We start from the raw sequence: 26,967 nt of genomic DNA on the forward strand, positions 1-26,967 counted from the left end.
CACACACACACACACACACACACACACACTCTCTGGGCTGGTGGCGCTGCCCTCTTCTTGGCAGCGGCAGGGTTCACGGCCATGTGGCCCGGCTCCAGCTCTTCACTGGATGACTCACAAAAAGTGACATCTGTTCACCAAGTCTCCTCCTCACACATTCTCATATGCGCGCTCTCTCTCTCTCTCTCTCTCTCTCTCTCTCTCTCTCTCTCTCTCTCTCTCTCTCTCTCTCTCTCTCTCTCTCTCTCTCTCTCTCTCTCTCTCTGTGTGTCTAGCCTTCTCTCTCTCTCTCATATCGTCTCCTCTTCACATTCTCATTATGCTTGCTCTCTCTCTCTCTCTCTCTCTCTCTCTCTCTCTCTCTCTCTCTCTCTCGCCTTTTCTCTCTCATATGGTTGCTATGATATTGTTGACATCGGGACAGAGATATCCATATATGGGCATAAAACGGACAAGGACCTAATTCATTTGCAAGTGTGATCTGGGAATGCCCTTATGGGCATGTGTTGACATCACATTGTCGACTATATATCAAACATATAATTTTCCGAATGTCTGTCTGTCTGTCTGAGTGTCTGTCTGAAACAGCGTTTCTCATCAGTGGCTGGAGCAATTGATCTGAAATCGCATCACCATTAGCATATGAACACACCTGACATAACTGTGAAGCCCGTTTGTCACTTTCACAAATCATATGCTGTATATTAGCATTTTTATGGTGTATCTACTATCTATTCTGCATCTAGCATGAGGCACATCTATTCTGCATCTAGCATGAGGCAACATGTTTAACCAGCTCTGTGTGTGTGTGCGTGCAGGCGGGTGTGTATGCAGGCGGGGGGGATGTATCTCTGTAGCCATTAAACGAAACGGGTATTTCTTACATTTATGCTCCTACATATTATCATGCAAGCACCAGTTAAAGTTACTTTCCATCCCTCATATACTGTATGCACAGTGCACATCCCATAACCCACACACTGCACATCATTTTGGAGCTCATATCTTTGAACGGGTAAGGGCTAGTGGACATAAAATACAGATCCTTATAATGTATTATACTGTTAACTATACAACTTAGGGGGGAACCTATACCTTACCTGGGGTGTGTTTGGGTGGGTGGGTTATTTGTTATCTTTTGTTTTGTTTTATTGTACTTGTTGTTCCTGTCTTGTCTTTGTTATGTTGTAAATTTGAAAAACTTGTGACATTTGTCTAAATAAAAATATCTTTACAAAAAAAAAAATACAGATCCTTCTCGAAAAATTTGAATGTTGTGTAAAAGTAAATTGTCTTGAAACTTTCATATATTTCTTGAAACTTTCATATATTCTAGATACATTGTACATTCAGTGAATTATTCCAAACCTTTCTTTGTTACAATTTTGAATTTTTATGGCATACAGCTTATGAATATCAAAAGTCCATATTTCAAATATTACAATATTACACGAGACCACTCAAAACAAGGATTTATAATAGAGAAATGTCAACCTTCTGAAGTCAGAGTTGCTTGAAGTCCAGTGGGAAGTTTCCGAAGTCGGTTATGATTTGGGGTGCTATGGCATCTGCAATGCTTTTTCACACAATATTCTAATTTTTCGAGAAGGATCTGTATATGGGCATAAAAGGGACATCAAGCCAGAGCGTGATGTCAGAGCGGCAAACCCATTCTGTTAAGAGTGGTTCCCCTGACATCACAGTGACATCAGAGCATGATGTCAGAGCGACAAACCCATAGAACCATAGACTGTAAAAATGTACTGACTGACTGACTGACAAGCTGCAACATTTCTCATGGTATGCATACATTCGTGTGACTGTGTATCTCCATGATCGAGAGCAATAGTTTTGGGCAATAATGGGCCTTGTGTCTTGTCTTGTCTTGTCTTGTCTTGTCTTCTCTCTCATCGATCCCATCACCAGGTACATGTACTGGACCGACTGGGGCGAGGTGCCCAAGATCGAGCGCGCCGATCTGGACGGCACGGAGCGCCTGGTCATGGTCAACACGTCGCTGGGCTGGCCCAACGGTCTGGCGCTGGACTACGACGAACACAAGATGTACTGGGGAGACGCCAAGACCGACAAGATTGAGGTTGGTTTTGGTGGTGCATGCATTGTTCTTTTCCATAGGCTGTTGTCGAGGGACTGGGAAGAGAGAGAGTAAAAAAAAAGTCTTTATAAAGACATTGGTTTAAGAAAGCACCTGTCTGTAGTACAACTATCACTATACTCGGTTGAGTCCCCCAGGGGCCTGTACTAAGCTCCTTTTTCCTCCTTCTACTAGACCAAATCTCTCCACCGAAAAACAGCCAATCTACAAACTATTAACAGATGGACTGTCTGTCTTTGCAGAATGTTGGCCCACAGAATAGGGAGGCTGGGGGTTCATGTGGTCCCCTCTAAAAAGAAATGTGAGCGGTTCCTCCTCCAGCACTGATGGCTGAACAGTGTGATAGCTGTTAACCTCTCTGCCTGTTCAAAGCCACAGTCGTGCTGAGTGTCTGCCTTGTCTCTCACCGGGACCCTTCAGTGTACAACAAGACCCCCCACAGTGGGCCTGGGGGGGGTTAGGTCAGCGAACACATCCTGTATCTGCTGTCACTTAATAACCCATAGAATTATTGAATGCTTTAACCAGTGAAAAATAGCAGATCTACAAGCTCGCAGCGCGGCACTGAAAAAAGTCGTGAAAATGTGTGCAAATCTTTGAATATATGTATTTTCAAAGCGAACGTTTGTAACTCAAATTTTGCTTCTGGGTGGTCCCTGGAACTAAATATTTTGAGATGGGGGTCCGTGGCCAAAAAAAATGAAAATATTTGAGAACCACTGACATAGTAGTCTCTCAAGAACCGACCAACTGAGCTCCAGTTAAGTGAAGTGAAGGACCTTTTCTTTGACGATGGCTGGCCAGATTGCTGACATAGAAACATAGGTTTTTTCAAAAAATCTTAGAAGGATTCAAAAGACACTAATAGAATAGGGTCAAAATTCTAATTTTCAAGATTTAAAAAAAATAGCAGATCTACAAGCTCGCAGCGCGGCACTGTATATCTGCTATTTTTCAATAGTTAAAGTATTAAATAATAATACACAATAATGTGTACCTGTTCTTAAAAAAAGAAAACGGGACGTCTGGAACGTCACAGACTGGAGCTGCCATGTAGCAGCACCAGCAGATCTTCTCTCTCCCCTCCTCTCTTCTCCTCTCCTCTCCTTTCTTTTTTCTCTTCTCTTCTCCCCCCCCCTCCAGTGTTGTTTTTGACAGCAAATTTTGACTTAGTTTTAGTCATAGTCTTTTGAATGAAATGTCATGTAGTTTTAGTCATAATTTAGTCATCTGATTTATTTTTTTTAGTCTAATTTTAGTCGACTAAATATCATAAGCTTTTAGCCGGATAAATCTACAGTTGATTTTGTCAACTGAAATGTATGTTGACAGGCCTTGATGGCATCGTAATGACTGATTTTACACTTGGTTGTGTGACGAAAATATCAGATCTGCAAGCAACGCGTTGCTTGTAGTCCCTCCCTAGCGTTTTAGTCTAGTTTTTATTTTGTTGACAAAATTGCCAATATAATTTGCCTTCGTTTTTTCTCATCACAGCTTAGTTTTTATTTAGTTTTCGTCAGTGAAAAAAACGCAGTCGACAAACATTTTTCGTCATAGTTTTAGTCGACGAAATCTCCCCTCTCCTCTCCTCTCCTCTCCTCTTCTCTCCTCTCCTCTCCACAGCTCTTGCAATACGCTCTTCGTTTCGTGCAAGTGTGTGTGCCAAGACTCTGTGCTTGGCACACCCCAAAAAAAAAAGAAGTTGGCGTTGAAACCGCCGAGGGGGGGGGGGGGGGGGGGGGGAAGCAGAGCCAATCGTGCTGGTAATCCTGACGGATAATGGGAGGCTGACGCCGCAGGGGGTCCGGAGCGAGAGGGGGCTTTTATCGGTCCGTCTGCAGCATGCGGACCCCCCGCCTGCGTAGTGGCGGGCGGACAGCTTTTAGCTGCTCCTCAGTCGGGCGCCGCCGATGGTGGTGGCAGGCGGCGCTCGCCAGGGAGCCTCTGGCATCATCATCAACCAACAGACCCTCCGTGGTCGCAGCCAAGCCTCTGCCCATCCCACCCCACGCCACGCTACGCTCTGCCCCCCGAGACCAAACGTGCTCCCAATGAAGTCCCGTCCTTCCTGTGGCGGAACGAGAACCAAAAAACTGACTCGCAGTCTGAGCACGACAAGGCCTCTTTAACCTTCAAAGACCTGGAACGCGCCCGAGTCGCGTTAGATTTGAACCACTTCAACCGTTATTTTATGCTTTAACACATCTGCTGCCTCTTAATCTGAAGGTTGCTTGGTGCCTCGGCGCCACGTCGTTTCCTCCGTCGGCCGCCGCTATTATTTTGAAGGGCCGGAAGGGGGTTGTTTTTGTTTTTTTGGATTATCACTTGACGGCAACGATTACGTCATCTAGTCACATGACAGTGTGCGACAAGAAGATGAAGATGGCTGCGCCCTGCCTTTTGCCTTGTTTACATTTAGATCTGCTGCAAAATGTCTCAAAATGGCTATTTTGTTTAAATGAAGTTTCTTTATGGGCCTCGCCATTGACTTAACATTGAGGAGCTTCACTTCGCGTGCACGCCCAACGTGCGTTGTAAACAAATCGCCGACATTACCGATGCGAGCGGGACCGGAGCGACATTAAGTAAGTAATAATATCTTTACTGTATATACAGTAAGATTCACAGTCCTCACCGTCAACGGCGCCATGGTATTAACCCTTTCAATGACAATCCTCACCGTCAACGGCGGCGAAAAAGTTAACCATTGACAAATAGCAGATATACAAGCTCACAGCGCGTCACCGAGTGCCGCGCTGCGAGCTTGTAGATCCGCTATTTTTGAAAAAAAAAAACATGAAAATTTGTGCAAGTCTTTGAATATCTTTGACCCGATCTTTGATCCCGACTTCTAAATCCTTCCTCTAAATCAGTGGTTCTCAAACTTTTTCATGTCAAGGACCCGCACTATTACATTTATTTGGCCGCGGACCCCCATCTCAAAATATGTTGTTCCAGGGACCCCCCAGAAGCAAATATTTGAGTTACAAATGTTCTCTTTTAAATAGATATATTCAAAGACTTGCAAAAAAAATAGCAGATCTACAAGCTCACAGACACGGCACTCGGTGCCGCGCTGTGAGCTTGTATATCTACTTTTCAATAGTTAAAGCACCAAAATAATTCTAGGCCTGAATAGCTTAAATGCACTCCTGTATCCTCACAAACACCAAATTAGGATGTCCTGTTTGATTCAGGGGTTTATTTTGGTCTTGATATAAACCTGTGTTTTGATTTCTTTCTTATGACCCCCCCCCCCCCCCCCCCCCCCCCCCCCCCCCCCCCCCCACCCCCTCCTCCTATAACATTGTGATCAGCCGTTAAGGGCTGTCACAATTATGACATCTGACATGACGATTAATTATCACTCAAATAATTGCGATTAACGATTTTAATTGTGTCTTTGTCGTTGACAATTACATTTCTGTTTGGTTGTAGGCTTTGAAGTTGCACATTGCAGATATGACACATAACCTAAATATACAAAGAAATTACTGACATCGCGACACGTTGTGAGCTCGTAGTTGTGCTATTTCCACTGTTTTTGAAAATGTTCGAAAATATATGAAACGTTTTCACCATGGAAACGATTATGACGATTATGCAAAACAATTCCGATTACCTCAAATAATTGCGAGCCGACGATTATGTAATAACTGTGACAGCCCTATCAGCCGTAGAGTTCTGTGCATCAGAACTGGACTTTATTTTGACTTTGTAGAATCTGAGCTTTTCGTCGCGGAAACTGTTGAATAGAAGACAGACTCGCAGGAAAAATAAATCCCAGATCTCGATCTCGCACAGTAAGTGTGGATTTCTGTCAAGAATCCCCCCTCGTCCCCTCGACTCCCTCATTAGCTTCGACAATTTGCCAACCCAAACAGCTTGCGTCCCCCCTGTGCGGTCATGTACAGGGGGTCCCAGCCCGGTCGGCCACTCCCCCCCCCCCCCCCCCCCCCCCCTCTCGGCGAGGCACCACTTCCTCCGTGCTGCGCTGCTTGCCACATCAAAGCCCCCCCACACACCCCCCTCACTTCTCGGCAAAAATACGGCGATCGTTAAATGTCGGCACTTTAACCCATTTAGGCCTAGAATTATTGAATGCTTTAACTATTGAAAAATAGCAGATATAGATCTGTTATTTAAATCAAGATTTTTTTTCTGCAAGTCTTTGAATACTGTATATCTATTTAAAAGCGAACATTTGTAACTCAAATATTTGCTTCCGGGGGGGGGGGGGGGGGGTCCCTGGAACAACATATATTTTGAGATGGGGGGGGGGGGGGGTCCGCGGCCAAAGACCTGTCGTTTTGGAGGTCCATGACATGAAAAAGTTTGAGAACCACTGATTTAGAGGAAGGATTTTGAAGTCGGGTCAAAGATATTCAAAGACTTGCACAAAATTTTCACGATTTTTTCAAAAAATAGCAGATCTACAAGCTCGCAGTGCGGCACTCGGTGCCGCGCTGTGAGCTTGTATATCTGCTATTTTTCAATAGTTAAAGCATAAAATAATGGTTAAAGTGGTTAAAAATCGAACGCGACTCAGGCGCGTTCCCGGTATTTGAGGCTTAAGGGGTGTTGACAGGTCAGCCCGGGACAAACTTAGGGCCCCGCGTTTGACCAGGGGGATTCTCTACAGATGTTAACATGCACTGGGAGGGAGGGGGGGAGCGACGCGCCGCCAGGCACCCCGTCCGCGGGCCTCTTCACTTTCACTGGATCTGCTCCTCCTTGTGCATCTCTTTGGAAATGACTTTCGAAAACTGTAGGAGGAAAAGAATTTGATATTATTCACTCGTGATGACCCATAGAAGTAAGTCCCCCCGACCCGATGTTTGGGAACCCACTGCTATGGTCCTCAACCTTTTCAGGCAAAGGACCCCCAAAATAATCATCATATTCTAACTGGGGACCCCTCCACCCTGACGAGCACTAAGAGTTGAGACATTACATCTTGTATAACACGGTTCTATTGTGAAAATAGCAGATCTACATGCGTTGCGAGGCGTTATGAGCATTTTTTCAAAATTTCTGCCTCTAATATTTGACGATTTGGCCAATATTTAATTTAATTTGTCATTTTTAGAGGTATTAAAAAATCCTTAAATTGCCACTTTAGAAATGTGCAGATATCCTCCATACACTTAAACATGGTGTTGGTTTGTTTACTGTTGAGTGAGAAAACAATGGTTCACATTAAGTTAATAATCTGGGGACCCCCAAAATAATTTGAGGACCCCCCTGGGGGTCCACTGCTATAGAAGGCGTGAGGATGCTTCAGCAGGTGGTGGGTTGGAGGGTACAGTGGGGGTAGGATGGGACCATTATGAAAAATAATGTCACGATTATTGTGACCAAAGAAATTTGCGATTTACGATATTATCTCGATAATCAAAATATGCTCAACATCCATTATCCTGGGCCGGAACATTGTCGACCTACAAGCTCAGAACCCCTTGTAGTTCCGCAATATTTTGGCAAGAGAGCGTGCAAAAAGACTGTATCAAGTACGTTATTTACAGGTCTGTTTTACCAATAAATTATAGAGGGTTTACATTTTATATGGATATGCAGCTCAGCAAATAAAAGGTGAATTGATCCCAGTGCACGACCGAGGATAATTTCCCACGAATCTCCACGATAAACGATAATAACGACTACGGTACCATCCCTAGTACGCGGTGGGGGTAGGTGGGGGTTGGGGGGGGGGGGGAGGTGAGGTGAGGCACAGAGGGCAGGCTGGGTTTGTTCGCTCGGGCTTTCTGAGCAGAACTGGGTTTTTGCGGCGGGGAGCCCACATCTGGTTCCGATTGTGGCCTCCACTCTGCACTGCGGTCTGCTCTGTTTAGAATAGACCCAGAATGTGAAAGCCACACCGCACTGCGGTCACTACTCCCAACCCCGAGCAGACCTTCTGGCTGAGGCCATCTCACTGAGGATGGAAACTTCATTTTATATTTATATATATCGTCGTTGTCGGGTGGAAACCCTGTATGTCCAAAACCGTTCGATTTCCATTTATCATTTTAAAAATGGTTTAAACTAGTGAAAACAGCCGATCTACAAGCACACACCGCGAGGCGTTGTGTGCTTGTAGATCTGCTGTTTTCACTACTTTTGTGCGACGGCCTTGTATGATGAAGCAGTGCTTTACTTTACGAAAGAACGTACAAATTTGAGACTTGGAGATACGAGGTTTCTGCTCGACAGCGACGATTCTGTACTCTCTCTCTCTGTGTGTGTGTGTGTGTGTGTGTGTGTGTGTGTGTGTGTGTGTGTGTGTGTGTGTGTGTGTGTGTGTGTGTGTGTGTGTGTGTGTGTGTGTGTGTGTGTGTGTGTGTGTGTGTGTGTGTGTGTGTGTGTGTGTGTGTGTGTGTGTGTGTGTGTGTGTGTGTGTGTGTGTGTACTTGTATTGCCATAGTTATGAGGGCCAACTGTCCTCACAAGTATAGTAGAATTTGACAAATGACCATTGTTATGACCACTTTCCTGGTCCTCACAAGAGATTTTTTTGTTTGTTTTTCGTTAGGCCTAGAATTATTTAATGCTTTAACTATTGAAAAATAGCAGATATACAAGCTCACAGCACTCGGTGCTGCGCTGCGAGCTTGTATATCTGCTATTTTTGAAAAGGTTGTGAAAATGTGTGCAAATCTTTGAATATCTGTGTTTTTAAAGCAAACGTTTGTAACTAAAATGTTGCTTCTGGGGGTCCCTGGAACTAGATATTTTGAGATGTGGGTCCGTGGCCAAATACATATAATTTTGGGGGTCCTTCACATGAAAAGTTTTGAGAACCACTGACATAGTAGTCTCTCAAGAACAGACTAACTGAGCTCCAGTTAAGTGAAAAGGACCTTTACTTTGACGATGGCTGGCCAGATTGCTGACATAGAAACATAGGTTTTTCAAATAACCTTAGAAGGATTCAAAAGACACTTATAGAATCGGGTCATAATGATACACGTAATGATACACAATAATGTGTACCTGTTCTAAATGGGTTAAAAAGATTTATGGAGTTAAAGGGATCATGTATCTGGTCGTAGACACAAGGAGTCACCTTTGTGTCTACTACCGGACTTTATTGTTATCATCAGTTATTGGCTCAGAATGCGACAAAAACTTAACAATATCCATGAATTCAATGCTTCATGTGGTGAGTAATTGATAGGAAATGAGTTATTTTGGGTGAACTATTCCTTTAAGGCATACAGTTATTTAGAGGTTAGGCTTGGTTAGAGCTATACCTGATTGCTTACTGAGCTCATAGATTGGCTATTCTTTGGCTATTTTCAGTGCCGTCCTAAAATGTTGATGTAAAAATGAAATAAACTTTTCTATAAATAAATAAATAAAGCTGAGCTTGTAGATCTGCTGCTTTTCACTGGTTTGGGTCCCTGGGCAAACATCTAATTTCTCTTTTTGGCTCTTGGCGCTAAAAGGTTTGGGAACCAACTGGTTTTAGACTACTTAGTCAGCTGTTGTCATAATCTGAAGACTCCACCTTAGCCCGTAGACTCGCCCCCCAGCCTGGACCACCGTCTCATGTAAAGGTCAAAATATCATTTAGATCGCTGTTTCCCAAACAGTGGGTCGAGACCCATTTGTGGGTCACAGACCAATTTTTAAGGGTGACGACTGGAGTAAAACAATCAATTTTCATATATATATATATATATATATATATATATATATATATATATATATATTAGGGCTGGGATGCGATTAAAAATTTTAATCTAATTAATTACTGGCTCTGTGATTAATTAATCGCAATTAATCGCATTTTAATCGCACATCGATATTTGACCTGAGAAGCATTTTTTTCCAAGTAAAACACATTTTGTTGTACGAGTGAATCAACAAGTGAGTTTTTTAAATCTAAATTTCGCATCCACTGGGCCAGTAGGCCAAGCAAAGCGCTCTGATCGGCTACTTCTCCCTTTGCGTTTGTTGTCTCTTCTTGGTTGGTGCATCGCTATGATCGGTATGCCCGAAACTGAAGGTTCTGTGGTGCAAAAACTAAGTGCGATTAAAATGCGTTAATTTTTTTAATCGTGTTAATTTTCTGTAATTAATTAATCGCAATTAATCAGTTAAAGTTATACTATGTAACTTTTTTTATAAAACATCTATCTATAAATGCGAGAAGTCTCTGCGTGTCTGTCTGTCTGTCTGTCTGTCTGTAATCCGCGTATCCCGAGAACCGTTCGTCCCACCGGCTTCAGATTCGGCACGCGCGTTCCCCGCCGCGGCGCGGAGTGCAGTGCCGGGCCTCGACCCGACCCGACGCGCGGTTTTCCCGAACCGGCGCGAAACGTTCGGAATCTCCTTATGCGGGGCTGATTGTTGACATCAAGCTGTTCCGGAGGAAATTGGCGCAAGCGCTGACTCATTGTGACATCACATCATAAAAGGCTCTGAGATCACGTACGCCACATGAGTCAACAAAAAATGCCATGGTTACGTATTCTGATGTTCCTATATGGGCATACCACTAGGCCTGGGGCGGTATCGACATTTTGTTACCGCGATTACCGTCTTCCCATTTACCGCCGGTACTGCGGTAATTACCGCACCCCCGTATCTATTAATTAAGGTTCGGCGATAAGCCAAAATATTGCAATCATCTTCCCAAAAGTCGCCTCTCCACAGCCTGACTGCCCGAGTTATACTTCTCCGTACAGCACAGCGGGTCTGGCTTTAAAAGGAGCAGATCTACAAGCTCAGAACCATAGAGTATATCAGATACGCGTCGCGGATGCGACGTGTTTTAGATCTGTGCCCTGTCGGGTTACCATAGTAACATAGGCTCCGTACTTTTCACACAGCTGTGTGTGAACAGGGGCGTCAATTGGGTATGGCAGGGATATGCAGCTGCCTTACAGGCCTGGGTCCAGGGGGGGGAAGATAAAAGTTAGTTCTAAATGTAAATCCATAAATGTCTCTTTGTCTATCTGTACTGGTTATTATGTTGGTAAATTACAGTAAAATAACTACAAATGCAAAATGTAACAAAATGGTCACTTTAACAAGGTATTATAATTATATTATAGGTATATATAATTATATATTATATGTACTTCTTAAAATAAATATATCATGCCTGTTGCTAAGGTATGGCAACACCAGTCATGTTGCCATACCTTAGCTTTTTCTGAACTGACGCTACTGTGTGTGAACAAACCAGAAGAGAGAGACGGGTAGTCAGGATCGTGTAGGCTACAGTGATTCTGTAAACTCCATAACTCTATGGTAAACTCACGTCTCAAAACGCAGTGATTGAGTGCTGATACAGGTTTTAGTTACAAGACTTGACAGAAAAGGTTATAAAATCGCCGACGGGGCTCATCGCGCGTCGCGGTTGAAAAAGTAAAATAGTTTCATTTTCGGGTTTAGTCCACGCGGCCCGCGCTCCGCTCGTAATCCGTATGAATAAAAAAATAAACAGCCACAACACAAGGTATGTATTAACATACTTGTGTCGTGGATTACAGAGAAAGTTTACTCTGTTCCGTACTCCCCTACGACGCTGCTGCTGCTGCAGACCTGCACACAGCAGGGCAGCAGCCACTCGGACAGTCACGAGTGACGTACACTGTATGTGGCTTCCAAACTGTGGTATACGGCCCAGAGCAGAGCGGCATGGAGCGCATGCGGTCCTCGCTTCTCCCCTGTTTTAAAACTCGCTTGTTTTCAATAAAAAAAATATACTATTTTTTGTCTTTTTTGACCGCGGTAAGGACCATGACACCGCGGTAGGCCTCGGTTTACCGCGGTACGGCGGTACGGCGGTTACCGCCCCCAACCCTACATACCACTACTGACCACTAGTTGAGCAGCTTCCACAGTACAGCTTTAAAGTCCCAGCCTTAATATATATATATATATATATATATATATATATATATATATTCATTCTTTTACATGTAGGAAAAGAAAATGGATTCTTTTACTCGAGTCGTCACCCATAAAGATTATTAGTTATTGGAAGTCGCCCTGGATAAAGAGTGTCCACTAAATGAAAACACAAAGACATTATCCACACAACATCATAAATGCTACCACTGTGTATTTATTGAACAATGTTTATGACCTAAACAGGCTCCATTTCAATAGTATATATTATTTAAATGGATGCTAGGTTCTTGGTTTACCTGGTATCCTAGTTTCCTGAGGTAGGCCTACTGATTGATTGATTGATTGAGGTATTTATTAGAAGTTTGCAATCTACACTGTGTCTCTTGCATGCGTTCTAGTGTTCACCCTGCTTATTGTAAAGTCACTCTGGATAAGAACGTCTTCTAAATGCCCAGCGTGATTTTCTTTTGTATTTTTGAACTTTACTTTTTCATCCTGCACCCATTGAAGTGTACCCGTTGTGTGAGCTTGGATGGCATTTCATATTAAACGACCATGAAAGAGAGTCACACTCTGTTAATGTAACTCTAATGGATCAATTAGCACATTTTACGGGGTAGAGCTCGCCTGCTGTTCAAGGAGTTTATTGTCGCATGTAGCATTGGTTCTCAAAGCGGGGTCCTTAAGTTGGGGGTGGGGTTCCAGGAGGATACTTAACTATACTGTATACCTTTCAATCCGGGAACCCCTTTTGGGAGTATATATTAGCACAGTGGTTCTCAACCTGTGGGTCGGGATCCCCCAGGGGGGTCCCCAAATTATTTTGACATCACCACTTTTCAACCTGTCTTCATATAATAGGTCCTCACTAATGTTCATGATAAAATAGCACAATTATTTTCTACTCAGTCTGGGTCTCATAGGAGAGCTGTCAAATCCTTCCACCGGTGACATCATCATTGCAACTTTTCAGGAATAGAAAACCTGCAGTTTCTATTAGCTTGCATTTCCCATTGATGATGTCACTGGTGGATGGATTTGACCCACACACAGCTCTCCTATGAGACCCAAACTGAGTAGAAAAAAATTGTGATATTTTATCATGACATTAGTGAGGACCTATTATATGAAGATAGGTTGAAAAGTGGTGAAGTCCTCCTTTAATGTGCAACATTGTTTTCTCACTCAACAGTAAACAAACCAACATAAAGTTTAAGTGTATAGAGGGTATCTGCACATTTCTAAAGTGACTATTTAAGGACTTTTTTAATACCTCTAAAATAACAAAATTGCCAAATTGTCAAATATTAGAGGCTCCATTATTAGAAAATACCAGAACTACTTGCTCGCTTTGCAAGGCGTTGTGAGCAAGTAGATCTGGTATTTTCACAATAGAACCGTGTTAAACAAACTGTAATGCCTCAACTCTTCCAACTCCTCATCAGGGTGGGGGTCAAGAACCACTGTATTAGCAACATAATTTTGTTTGTAAATTTTGAATATATATATTTGAGTTTTTTTTTTTTCAGAAAACTTATTTCAGGATTTAGAAGGTGTTTTTTTTTAGAATCGGCCTCAGGTCTAAATGGGTTAATGGATGATCTCGGGGCAGAGATGTTTGTGCTAAATTCGGGGAGGTACCAGATAATGGTCGCTCCCTCTGCTGCTGTGGGTGTCGCTCACTCTGGAGAAGTAGTTAGACAGGTATGAGGGGATTGAGGGCACTGTTGGTATAACGATATAGTAACTGTATCAAAATATCGTTTTTAACTTCAAAGTATATCGAAATGAAAACAGCTAAAATCAAATCGTATCGTTTTATTTTTTATCGTATCGAATCGGCAGTGCAAAGAATCAATTGTATCGATACTACCTACTTGTGCATTGTATTTAGCATTTTTAAGAAGAAAAAACTAAAAGGAGGGGTTTAATTACTTTTCCTTTCTATATACAGTACGTAGCTACATGGTCTATCGATAGCTGTGTGTAATCTCTCAAGGTGCAGGTTTTCAATATACAATGTGCGTGTATTTGGCAGATTATCAGTGTTTACTTATTTATATGCATAATAATACATGTTTCCCTTAAAAACCTGCACTATCCACACCTTTCACACAGATTTAATTGCTTTGCTAAATAGTTGCTATATCGATTTTAAATCATTGAATCGAATCGTATCGTATCGCCATGAATTAACCAATATCGTCCATGTATTGTATCGTCAACCATGTATCGTGATATGTATCGAATCGCTATTAAGATGTATCGTTACAGCCCTGTTAAATACCATTCCCATTGAAATGTGCTTAACCCTGTCTTCTACCCTGTGCCATCCTAAACCAGTGGTGGAAAGTAACTAAGTACTTTACAATTTTGAGGTATTTGTACTTGATACTGGAGTATTTTCAATCTACTCGGATCCAAATACTGTACATTTACTCCACTGCAATTTTTTGAAAACTTTAGTTACTAGTTAATTACAGATATAAATTATAATATTACAAAACACACTTTAAAGATGCAGTGAAAGAAAAATTAGTTTTTCACACTTTTAGAGCATATCTGTTTTGATAATATGGCCATGCCATACCACACTAGATGCCAAAAAAGTGGAACATTCCTGTGTTTGTGTATTATAACAACACACAGCCCTAAGTACAGCCCCTAAACAAAAACGTCATGCCTGATGACGTACGTTGATCTACTTAATAATTCATGAGGTCAGAATGATTGACAGGTGCCTGCGTCAATCAACTTCAACAACTTCAACTACTCCCCGCGAGCCACTGTTCACTGCGCTGGTTCGCGTGGCTCCCCCCTTCCCCAGCCTCCCCGTTCGTCCTCGACACCCAGCGGAGCGCTGGCCTACCTCCGGTTCAGCCAATCACAAGCCGCAGCCGACGCCTCATCTCCTATGAACACAAATTGTTTCCGCGTTACAGTCTATGGGAGCGCTGCTTTGTTACAGTCTATGGGAGTGCTGCTTCTTTACAGTCTATGGGAGCGCTGCTTCGTTACAGTCTGTGGGAGCGCTGCTTCGTTTCAGTCTATGGGAGTGTTACAGTCTATGGGAGCGTTACAGTCTATGGGAGCGTTACAGTCTATGGGAGCGCTGCTTCGTTACAGTCTATGGGAGCGTTACAGTCTATGGGAGCGTTACAGTCTATGGGAGCGCTGCTTCGTTACAGTCTATGGGAGCGTTACAGTCTATGGGAGCGCTGCTTCGTTACAGTCTATGGGAGCGTTACAGTCTATGGGAGCGTTACAGTCTATGGGAGCGCTGCTTCGTTACAGTCTATGGGAGCGTTACAGTCTATGGGAGTGTTACAGTCTATGGGAGCGTTACAGTCTATGGGAGCGTTACAGTCTATGGGAGTGCTGCTTCGTTACAGTCTATGGGAGCGTTACAGTCTATGGGAGCGCTGCTTCGTTACAGTCTATGGGAGCGTTACAGTCTATGGGAGCGCTGCTTCGAAAAATAGTCGCTCCCAGTTACAATTTTTTCTCATTGTGACACGGCCGCTGAAAAGCTACCGATCCATATCGTAGACTACTGCTGCTAAAGGTATATAGACTATATACTCTGGGGTGTGCTGAGGATTTTTTAGCAAGTGGATCGGTCGCATGCATGTGCTCGGGCACGTGAGCAATCGCTGATTTAAATTCTATATTTACTTGCATGTGGGGAAACGTTAGGATTGTCATAATTATGCACTTACCTCGCAGCCACCTAATGTAATTCATGAATCCCATCAGCCACTGTTTCCAACTGCTTCAGGGTCCAGACAGGAACTTCTCACACGTACTAGGCAACTTAGCAGGTCACACAATGGATTGACCATTGATATGCATCAACCAGGTCGGTCATTCAAGCAGTCGATCGCCAGCCCACCTTCTTTGCATATTAATGTCTTCGCCTACTTTTTGACCGTCAAATCACATTCCTCCCAGCGCTATGTCCCGCCTTCCTGGCTCGTTTCTCGAGGAAACGCGTCACCATACAGAAGTGGAGCAAGTGGAGCACTTCCGTTGCAGTGCGACTTTAAGCACTTTGTCCCTATTTTATAGCAAGGCTGTTTGAGAATAGCAGATCTACAAGCTCACAATGTCGCATTGCGGGCTTGTAGATCTGCCATTTTCATTTTGTACTTTTGGTGCTTTAGTACATTTTGATAACAATACTTTTTTTTTTCTTTTACTCAAGTACATTTTGAATTCCAGACTTACTTGTAACAGAGTATTTCTATATTGCAGTATTGGTACTTTTACTCAAATAAAACATTTGAGTACTTTTTCCACCACTGTCCTAAACTATCAAAGTGTGTTGGAATTAGGTGGGTTCATGGAACTTAGGCCGAGCAGTAGTAGTCATATCGGTTTGTTCTGGGACGTCTGAAGTGTATTTTTTTGTTTTTACCTTGAGGTGTTGTAGAGTGACCTCCGCTGCCGTGCAACATGGCGGAACATTTAGTAAGACGTCAAGAAATTTAGCTCTTCGTCGGCGAGAATGAGAGAAAGAGAGAGGAAATGTGGCGGCCATATGCGCCGTTGTCGGTACTCTCCGACTGCTGCTTCTAATTAGCGCCACTGAGAATGTTGCTGCCAGGTTGCTGGGGCTCTGGGCGTGTGCACGCACGCTCGCTCGCTCACGCACGCACGTCCATGGCGGTCGCAAGACAACAATGTGGAAACTCAATCAGAGTTATAGTTAACAACACAGAACACAGTGGTTCCCTAAACCTTTAGCTCCAGACACCAATATCTAAAATGTTTGGACACTTTTGAATATATATATATATATATATATATATATATATATATATATATATATATATATATATTTATATATTTAACACAAATCTTCTCTTCTGGCAGTCCCTGACTTGTACAAAACATGGGGGCTCTGCGGTCAAATATACATATTAATTTGGGGGTCCTTGACATGAAAACGTTTGAACCACTGCTCTAAAAGACGTAGTAAATTTGACCTAAGTTGACTCTGTACTTCCATAGACTCCACCCCCCTGCCTATACCAAGTCTCTTAACGCCAACAATAGCTCCTGTTGTGAGCTTGTAGATCAACTATTTCTGGCTTATGCCCCTGATGCGGCTGGGGTTGTAAGTGGTTAAAAGACTAGAGCCCCGTCCGTCCGTCCGTCTGTCCGTCCCAACACCCTGGGAACGGGCTGTTAGCAAGGTTTTGTGGTTTGGTGTTGGAATGGGACTCTGGGTTTGGCCTTGGTGCCGTTGGGGGAAACAATGGAGAGCTTTGCTAACAGAGCCGATACTGTTTACAGTGCAGTCCTCAGGTGGCTCTTTGCATGACGTAAAAAAAAACTAAAAACAAGTCCATAATTGTAGAGCCGGATGCTATCGTCTTGTCTGATTTTGACATTTTAGCCTCGCGTCGAAGGATATATATTTATATATATATATATATATATATATATATATATATATATATATATATATATATATATATATATATATATATATATATATGTGAAAATTGTTCATGTTTAGCCGTGCCCTCCCTCCGACCGTTGTGGTATAGGAGATGATTATTTTTATCCTTAGTAGTGTGATGTGTCAGAAGAATTGAAGCGGCTACTATTTTTTAGAGACGCAATGTTTTTTCATTCAGGTGATAAACATGGTTCTCTGTGTCTCATTCAGGTGATAAACAGGGTTCTCTGTGTCTCATTCAGGTGATAAACAGGGTTCTCTGTGTCTCATTCAGGTGATAAACAGGGTTCTCTGTGTCTCATTCAGGTGATAAACAGGGTTCTCTGTGTCTCATTCAGGTGATAAACAGGGTTCTCGGTGTCTCATTCAGGTGATAAACATGGTTCTCGGTGTCTCATTCAGGTGATAAACATGGTTCTCTGTGTCTCATTCAGGTGATAAACATGGTTCTCTGTGTCTCATTCAGGTGATAAACAGGGTTCTCTGTGTCTCATTCAGGTGATAAACAGGGTTCTCTGTGTCTCATTCAGGTGATAAACAGGGTTCTCGGTGTCTCATTCAGGTGATAAACAGGGTTCTCTGTGTCTCATTCAGGTGATAAACAGGGTTCTCTGTGTCTCATTCAGGTGATAAACAGGGTTCTCTGTGTCTCATTCAGGTGATAAACAGGGTTCTCTGTGTCTCATTCAGGTGATAAACAGGGTTCTTGGTGTCTCATTCAGGTGATAAACAGGGTTCTCTGTGTCTCATTCAGGTGATAAACAGGGTTCTCTGTGTCTCATTCAGGTGATAAACAGGGTTCTAGGGTTCTCTGTGTCTCATTCAGGTGATAAACATGGTTCTCTGTGTCTCATTCACGTGATAAACAGGGTTCTATGTGTCTCATTCAGGTGATAAACAGGGTTCTCTGTGTGTCATTCAGGATATAAACAGGGTTCTATGTCTCATTCAGGTGATAAACAGGGTTCTCTGTGTCTCATTCAGGATATAAACAGGGTTCTCTGTGTCTCATTCAGGTGATAAACAGGGTTCTCTGTGTCTCATTCAGGTGATAAACATGGTTCTCTGTGTCTCATTCAGGTGATAAACATGGTTCTCTGTGTCTCATTCAGGTGATAAACACGGTTCTGTGTGTCATTCAGGTGATAAACACGGTTCTGTGTCTCATTCAGGATACAAACAGGGTTCTCTGTGTCTCATTCAGGTGATAAACAGGGTTCTGTGTCTCATTCAGGTGATAAACAGGGTTCTCTGTGTCTCATTCAGGTGATAAACATGGTTCTCTGTGTCTCATTCAGGTGATAAACATGGTTCTCTGTGTCTCATTCAGGTGATAAACAGGGTTCTCTGTGTCTCATTCAGGTGATAAACAGGGTTCTCTGTGTCTCATTCAGGTGATAAACAGGGTTCTCTGTGTCTCATTCAGGTGATAAACATGGTTCTCTGTGTCTCATTCAGGTGATAAACATGGTTCTCTGTGTCTCATTCAGGTGATAAACATGGTTCTCTGTGTCTCATTCAGGTGATAAACAGGGTTCTCTGTGTCTCATTCAGGTGATAAACAGGGTTCTCTGTGTCTCATTCAGGTGATAAACATGGTTCTCTGTGTCTCATTCAGGATATAAACATGGTTCTCTGTGTCTCATTCAGGATATAAACATGGTTCTCTGTCTCTCATTCAGGTGATAAACATGGTTCTCTATGTCTCATTCAGGATATAAACATGGTTCTCTGTGTCTCATTCAGGATATAAACATGGTTCTCTGTCTCTCATTCAGGTGATGAACATGGACGGGACGGGCCGCAGGGTGCTCGTGGAAGACAAGCTGCCTCATATCTTCGGCTTCACGCTGCTGGGGGACTTCATCTACTGGACGGACTGGCAGCGCCGCAGCATCGAGCGCGTCCACAAGATCACGGCCGACAGGGAGATCATCATCGACCAGCTGCCCGACCTGATGGGCCTCAAGGCCACCTACGTCCACCAGGTCACCGGTAAGCAGAGCCGTACAAATCACTGGTGGCAAGTACTAAGTAGTTTTTTATTCCATAGACTAAAACTATAATGGAAAATTGCACCTAGTTTGAAAGACGCCTAGGTGAAAGATGCTGGTGCATACGTCATGATGCAACACGCACGGAAGTGAAACGGAGCTTCCATGCTCCATTGACTCCTATTCTATGCTGATGCATAAAAATCACACTTGTGTGTGTGTGTGTGTGTGTGTGTGTGTGTGTGTGTGTGTGTGTGTGTGTGTGTGTGTGTGTGTGTGTGTGTGTGTGTGTGTGTGTGTGTGTGTGTGTGTGTGTGTGTGTGTGTGTGTGTGTGTGTGTGTGTGTGTGTAACAGCGCCCCTCCCTTAACATGTGTGGTCAGAAAAGGTTACTGCAGGCTACGGACACGGAGACAAACAGACAGACAGACCCACACACACGGCCACGTATAGGAGCGTTGTGACCACCGCTCAAAAACGGCTGTATCTCTGAATGAAGTGCAAATAACGGCAAAAAGGCTGAGAGCCGCTCTTTTTCAGGTCGACACTCATCCGTGATGGTCAGCCCCGGTTAAGATTTTAGTTTCGAGACCAAATGTAAACAAACCGTCGTCCATTTTAAAATCGTCCGGGGCTCTTCAAAACAAAGCGTAGGTCAATGGCGGCACTCTACAGCACATAGAATTTTCAAAACAATGGCAGCCCATGTGTTAAGCGTCACGCTGGCCAATCACAGAGCCTCCTGCGAAGCTTGGCCAATGGGACCCTGGGCGTACAACAAACCTTTTGTGCCAAGATGTAGGCCATATCAAGGCCAGATGTAGGTCACGCTTCAGAGACGGAATTCTTTTGGGAACCGGAAAAAGCCAGATGTTGCTTAGCTCCTCCCAGGAGCACCGCTCAGAAATGTTCAACTACCTTTTTGAGCTGTGCTAGCTTTGTGTGTCCGTCCCTATGTCCCTATGTCTCTGTCTCTATGTCCCTATGTCTCTATGTCCCTATGTCTCTGTCTCGATGTCCCTATGTCTCTATGTCCCTATGTCTCTGTCTCGATGTCCCTATGTCCCTATGTCTCTGTCTCTATGTCCCTATGTCTCTATGTCCCTATGTCTCTATGTCCCAAATGTTGGGGTCCTTGGCACAACTAGTAAGACACCTCAGGGTGACTTGCGACCTCAGGGTGACATGCGACCTTGCCCTAAAGGGCGAGGTCGCGCCAATTCTTGGCCATCTGGCCAGTGATGTATATGGGACCAGTTACTCATAATGGACATTACCAAATATGGGCATTCCTATATGTCCTTAATATTGAGCACAATAAAGAGGACCACTGATTTAGAAGGCATTTGTAGAATCAGCCTTGGGTCTTAATGCATTCAGTATAGGCCTACATTTAATTTATGGAATAGTTAAAGAGACACTTTGACAATTTTGAATCTAAATCAATTCTATCCATTCCTCTCTGTGTACTCGCACGCACGCACACGCACGCACGCACACACACACACACACACACACACACACACACACACACACACACACACACACCCACCCACCATGGCCTCTGGATTGTAATGGAGGGAGCGGCCAGCTGTCAGTGGTTCCTGTAGACAGAGAGACTGGGAAATGAGGATAATGGTGCATTAATATTTCAACACTACCTCGGCCCATGCATGCATGCTGCACACACACACACACACACACACACACACACACACACACACACACACACACACACACACACACACACACACACACGCCTCTCCTGCCTCTGAGCTGCCAATCACAAGCAGTGCTGGAAAGTAACTTTTACTCACATTTACCTAAGTACTGTACTTAAAGGGGTAGACCACCCATTTTGAATATTGAACTATGTCATTAACACATTGACCGCCATTTTAACATACCTCCGTACTCCCACCTGCCATTCGTCTCCATAGACTTCCATGTAATTGGGTGTGCACGGATCATGCACACCCATGCCTAGATAATGCACCACGTGTGTCCACATTGCTCACAGCTTTCAAACAAAAAAATCCGAATGGAAATCCGTTCAGGCATTCATGAGATAACAGCCACTATGTTTAACAAAGATGGCTGCCAAAATGGCTGCCATGCTTGAAAGATGGGGTTGCTATGGGGGTTAAACATGCAATTTCGCGATTGCTATCATGCCTACTCCATTTTTTTGGGGTCAAAAATTTTTTTAGAAAAATTTTTTTTTTGAAAAAAAAGATTTTTTTTTTTTTTTTTTTTTTTAATTCTTTTTTTTTTTTTTTTATTCTCGGGACTATCGGGCCTGGCGGGGAAAGACATTGGAATAATCTCGGGACTATCGGGCCTGGCAGGGAATGAGTTAATATACCTTAGAGGAGTTGTGTGGAAATAATAAAAAGGTTCTCCCTCTTCTGTGTTGCCGAGAACTGAAGGATTGATTTTGGGGTTTGTATTGTAAAGTACAATGTGTGATGTCATCAAGTTGTAATTTACAATACAAACCCCCAAATCAATCCTCCAGAAGAGGGGGAACATTTTTTCTATTTCCACACAACTCCTCTAAGGTATATTAATGACTAGACCCTCCAGAAAAACGCGGGCAAAAATCCTTGATTATGCGGGCTAAAATCCTTGATTTTGCGGGCAAAAATCCTTGATTATGTGGTGAATTATGCGGGGTTTTTGTGTGAATTTATGCGATGACAATGCGAAACTATGCGAAATATGCGGGAACTTGTGAAAGTTGCGATTAAATGCGAAATTATGCGAAATATGCGGGAACTTAAAAAACATATTTATAGCCTATGTACAGTATATATACATATTATAATAAAAATTGATAACTATTAATTAAACCACTTTAATATACAGTACACTGGCTATTTGGAAATAGACAATCTACAAGCTCACAACATCACTAAGTAGTCATCAAAGTAGTCAAAACACGAATTTAAGGGTCCTTGAGTGAATTGAGAAATGCAAAACAGACTTTTTTGACTGCCTTTCATTATTTTCAAGGCAAAAAAGCAAACCTCTGTCAAATATCTGCAATTTAATTACCTTAATGGGCTAATCAAGGCAAAAATAATTACCCTATGGCCTATGCGATTGCTAAGGATAGAGCTCACTGCTAAAGCAAAACTCTGGTTTATTTATGTGGTTTTGCTCTCTCTAAAGGGATTTAAGGGATTACAATGTTATGCATTCAATTGCTGTTCCTATCCATCCATGGAATACTGCGTGCTACTTTTTTTCGGTGCTCGTTTGCTTTGAACGGCAACGACACAACGTTTCAAACGGAGTACAATGGAGACCTCAAAACAAGTAGGATAAACTTTAATTTGTCGTTTCTTGAAGTTTGAGGACCGAGGAAGAGTGTGTTATTGTAGCGTCACGTTGGCGAGGGCCAACGCTCATACCGTATAGCCTACATTATGCCTGCATCTCTCTCTCTCTCTCTCTCTCTCTCTGTCTGCCTGCAGTTCTCACGGTGCAGCGTAGCGTGCACGCAATCGCACGGCACACACACACACACACACACACACACACACACACACACACACACACACACACACACACACACAGAGAGGAGCCACGTGTTTCTCAGCGCATCATTGTTTTGCTTCTGTTTTGTGTCTGAACGTGATTGAACGGTGAAGCATGACTATACTTTTATGCGAAAAAGTGCGGGGATTGTGAAATCAAGCGATGCCCGCATATTTCGCATATTTTCCGCGGAAATATGCGAAATATGCGGTGAATATGCGGGGATTGTGAAATCATGCGAGCCCCCGCATAATCAGCGGCATTTATTGATTATTGCGGGAAATTCTGCGATCGCATAATCACGTTTTTCTGGAGGGTGTAAATGACATAGTTCAATATTGAAAATGGGTGGTCTTCCCCTTTAAGTACCATTTCTGGGTACTTTTACTACGGGTGTACAAATAAAACCAAACAGACCCGTCATGGTGGTTTCTTGAAATTAAAAAGTTTGAGAACCACTAGTATTATACTGTAATTGTGTCCACATTCCTGCTCTGGACAGTGTGATAAAAAAAAAAAAAAAAAAAAAAAAAAAAAGGTTCTGGAAACGTTTCCAAATTTGATGAAACCGATTCTTCGTCCTCAATGACAACTAAACCTATGACAACTAAACCTACAGTTGTTTTGTCTACTAAAATGTATTTTGGCAGCAGGGACGTGTAGAGAATTTTAGAGAGGCAGGGGCTGACATTTCTAAAAGGGCCTTTTGGTGGAAATACCGAAAATAGCTGACCTCCAAGCTCACAACGCGCTGCGCTGCACTGCGGCGCGTTGTGAGCTTGGAGAGGGCACTTTTTACAGACGGGTAAAAGGGCAGGGGCTCAAGCCCCCTTTGATGTCTATGTGTGCTCGTGCCTGCTTGATGGCGTTGTAATGCCTGATTTTACACTTGGGTGCATGCTGAAAATGGCCGATCTACAAGCTCACGCTGTGTTGAGCGCAACCAAGCATGAAAGCTGTCTTTTAGTTCTACTGGCTCTCTTCTCCTTCTTTTAGTCGCTCCCTAACATTTTAGTATTTTATTTGTTGCCGAAATCGTCAGCATATTTACTTTTTCTTTTTATAGTTTTGCATCATATGATGCAAAACACATCACTGATGATGCAAAATGCATCACTAGTACATGCTGAAATACTAAAATATCTCAAAACACAGATTGAACACAAAAAATAACTCAGGATTGTGTTGATCGTGTCCCAAACAACAATAAAATAAGATCTGGTTGTCCCAGAGGTGAACTGGGCCTTTAATTACAAATTTGAGGTACTTGTACTTAACTTGGGTATTTCTAATTTCCAATACTTTACTAGTTTGTAGATTTTAATTATTACTACAAAACATACATTAACGACTTCAGCCCTGTATACATTTAGGCATTTCTTGTAGATCTGCTATTTTCGAAAGATTTTCTTTTACAATTGAAAACTTGAAATGGGTCATTCTGCACAACGAGTACGAGTACTTTTGTTGCTTTAAGAACATTATTTTGCCAACACTTTTGTACTTTCTTCGAATCCTGGACTTTTACTCATAACAGAGGATTTCTACATTGCAGTATTGATACTTTTACCCTATTTAGACCGGGTACACATTATTGTGTATTATCATTTTATGTTTTAACTATTGAAAAATAGCAGATATACAAGCTCACAGTGCGGCACCGAGTGCCGCGCTGCGAGCTTGTAGATCTACTATTTTTGAATTTTGACCTGTCTTTTGAATCCTTCTAAGGTTTTTGGAAAAATCTATGTTTCTATGTCAGCAATCTGGCTAGCCATCGTCAAAGAAAGTCTCTCAAGAACAGACTAACTGAGCTCCACTTAACTGGAGCTCAGTTAGACTGTTCTTGAGAGACTACTATGTCAGTGGTTCTCAAACCTTTTCATGTGAAGGACCCCCCAAATGATATGTATTTGGCCACGGACCCCCATCTCAAAATATTTAGTTCCAGGGACCCCCCAGAAGCAAAATTTGATTTACAAACGTTCGCTTTAAAAATACATTTGTTCAAAGATTTGCACACTTTCTCAAAAATAGCAGATGTACAAGCTCGCAGCTGTGAGCTTGCCTTGTATCTGCTATTTTTCAATAGTTAAAGCATGAAATAATTCAAGGCTTAAATGCTTTAAGTAAAAAAACAACGTGGGTGCTTTTTCCACCACCGTCTCCCCAGGCACCAACCCGTGCGCGGAGGACAACGGCGGCTGCAGCCACCTGTGCCTGTTCAAGCCGGCGGGCGTGCAGTGCGCCTGCCCCATCGGCCTGGAGCTCATCGCCGACATGAGCACGTGCATCGTGCCCGAGGCCTTCCTGCTGTTCTCGCGCCACACCGACATCCGCCGCATCTCCCTGGAGACCAACAACAACAACGTGGCCATCCCGCTCACTGGCGTCAAGGAGGCCTCGGCGCTCGACTTCGACGTCACCGACAACCGCATTTACTGGACCGACATCACGCTCAAGGTAGGAACTGGAAGGGGTGAAAAGAATAGTGCACGCACATCCGTGGCCCAGGTGCTAGACAAGCAGAATCATAAAGGACAAGTAGAGTCTGCACACTGGTTACGCTCCATAAAGTTTATTGCTCGTCAACGTTTCGATCAATAGATCTTCATCAGGACAAAAGTGTCAGGGCATACACACCTGCATTTAAATAGACTAATGCACTATCCACTGATAGGCTAATAGGTTAAGGGTACAATTAGTCACAACAGTGACTAATTGTTTCGACCCCGAGAGGGTCGAAACATGTCGGCTTTTATTATGTCTTGAAATAAAGTACACTGCTTTTACGTCCGTTCCCCTCCTTTTTATTTTTTGAGTGCTCGGATCCTCCTTCTCTTTTTTCAAGTTTTATCCCACTGATCCTGGTAGCACCCGCCACACGTTTTTAACTTTGCTGGTACCTCCTGAGCACCTAGTTTTTCTTGTTCTCTGCTAGTCACAACAGTAGTTGATTGGCTAGCTTGGTGTGACACATCAAGGTGTGAACCCATCCAAGAATAAAAGAGCAATACATGATAATATTCCAAATATCCAAAGAGACAAACTAAAGCCATACAAAATATCAATATATCAATATACAAATCTCAATGCAAATCAGGTACTACAGGTACACAGTGACAAGTTGCAGACAGTATAGGACATCATGTATGAAGTGGTTTAATACAGAAAGAAGACCAATAGGGGGGGTCAACATTAAAACCCTCCCAAAGATATAATAAATCATAATAGAAACAGGCAGGGTGTAATGTTTCTGTAGCCATCTACTGATGGAGTAATGAGAAGGCATGACCATATATGGCAAACCATATATGGTTTTGCTTTGCAGCACAGGAACTGGAAGGGGACCTTGTGAAGGCTAATGCATTTACCAAATGTTCGAATATTCAAGTATTCGAATATCAAAGTCACTATTCGACGTTGTTCACCGAAGTCGATTATTCGCTTATTTTAATTTTTTTATTGTTTTCTCTTTAAATAATATATAGCCTAGTTTATAAAGCTTGGCTAGATAGGAAGTCATAAGAATGAGTTGTCAATGCCTGGTGGATGAATTTATATACCATGGGTTCTCAAACCTTTTTAGGCTGTGACCCCCAAAATAAACATATTTGAACTGGGGACCCCCACCCTGACAAACACTTGGAATTGTAGGTATTATATTTAATGTGACTCGGTTCCGCAGATAAATATTGTGAAAATAGCAGATCTACATGCTCACAACGCCTCGCAACGCTCGCCACTGTCAAATATTAAGTAAGCAATACTTAATATTTGACAGTTTGGCCAGTCCTGTTGAATATTCGACTATTCAAATACTTTGAGGTCGAATAATTCAAATACTAAAAATCACTATTGGTGAATGCCCTGGTGAAGGCATGATGTCCCCACAAGTATATAGAGAATTTGAGAAACGGCCCTTGTGAGGGACCTTTTTTTTTCGGGTCGTCCTCACCAGAGAAATTGTTGTTTTCT

General features: G+C 42.9%; 1 protein-coding gene across 1 annotated transcript in view; it reads left to right on the forward strand.

Annotated features, from left to right (window-relative positions):
* lrp6 (low density lipoprotein receptor-related protein 6) overlaps positions 1-26,967 on the forward strand; it is a 135,386-nt gene that overhangs the window by 66,334 nt on the left and 42,085 nt on the right. The window contains exons 7-9 of the mRNA XM_080754485.1: positions 1,927-2,098; positions 19,232-19,448; positions 25,163-25,452. Of these exons, the coding sequence (XP_080610611.1) occupies positions 1,927-2,098; positions 19,232-19,448; positions 25,163-25,452 (679 nt within the window). The remainder of the gene's footprint in view (positions 1-1,926; positions 2,099-19,231; positions 19,449-25,162; positions 25,453-26,967) is intronic.

Source organism: Nannobrachium achirus, assembly GCF_963921795.1.
Source record: "Nannobrachium achirus genome assembly, chromosome: 23".
NCBI classification, from domain to species: domain Eukaryota; kingdom Metazoa; phylum Chordata; class Actinopteri; order Myctophiformes; family Myctophidae; genus Nannobrachium; species Nannobrachium achirus.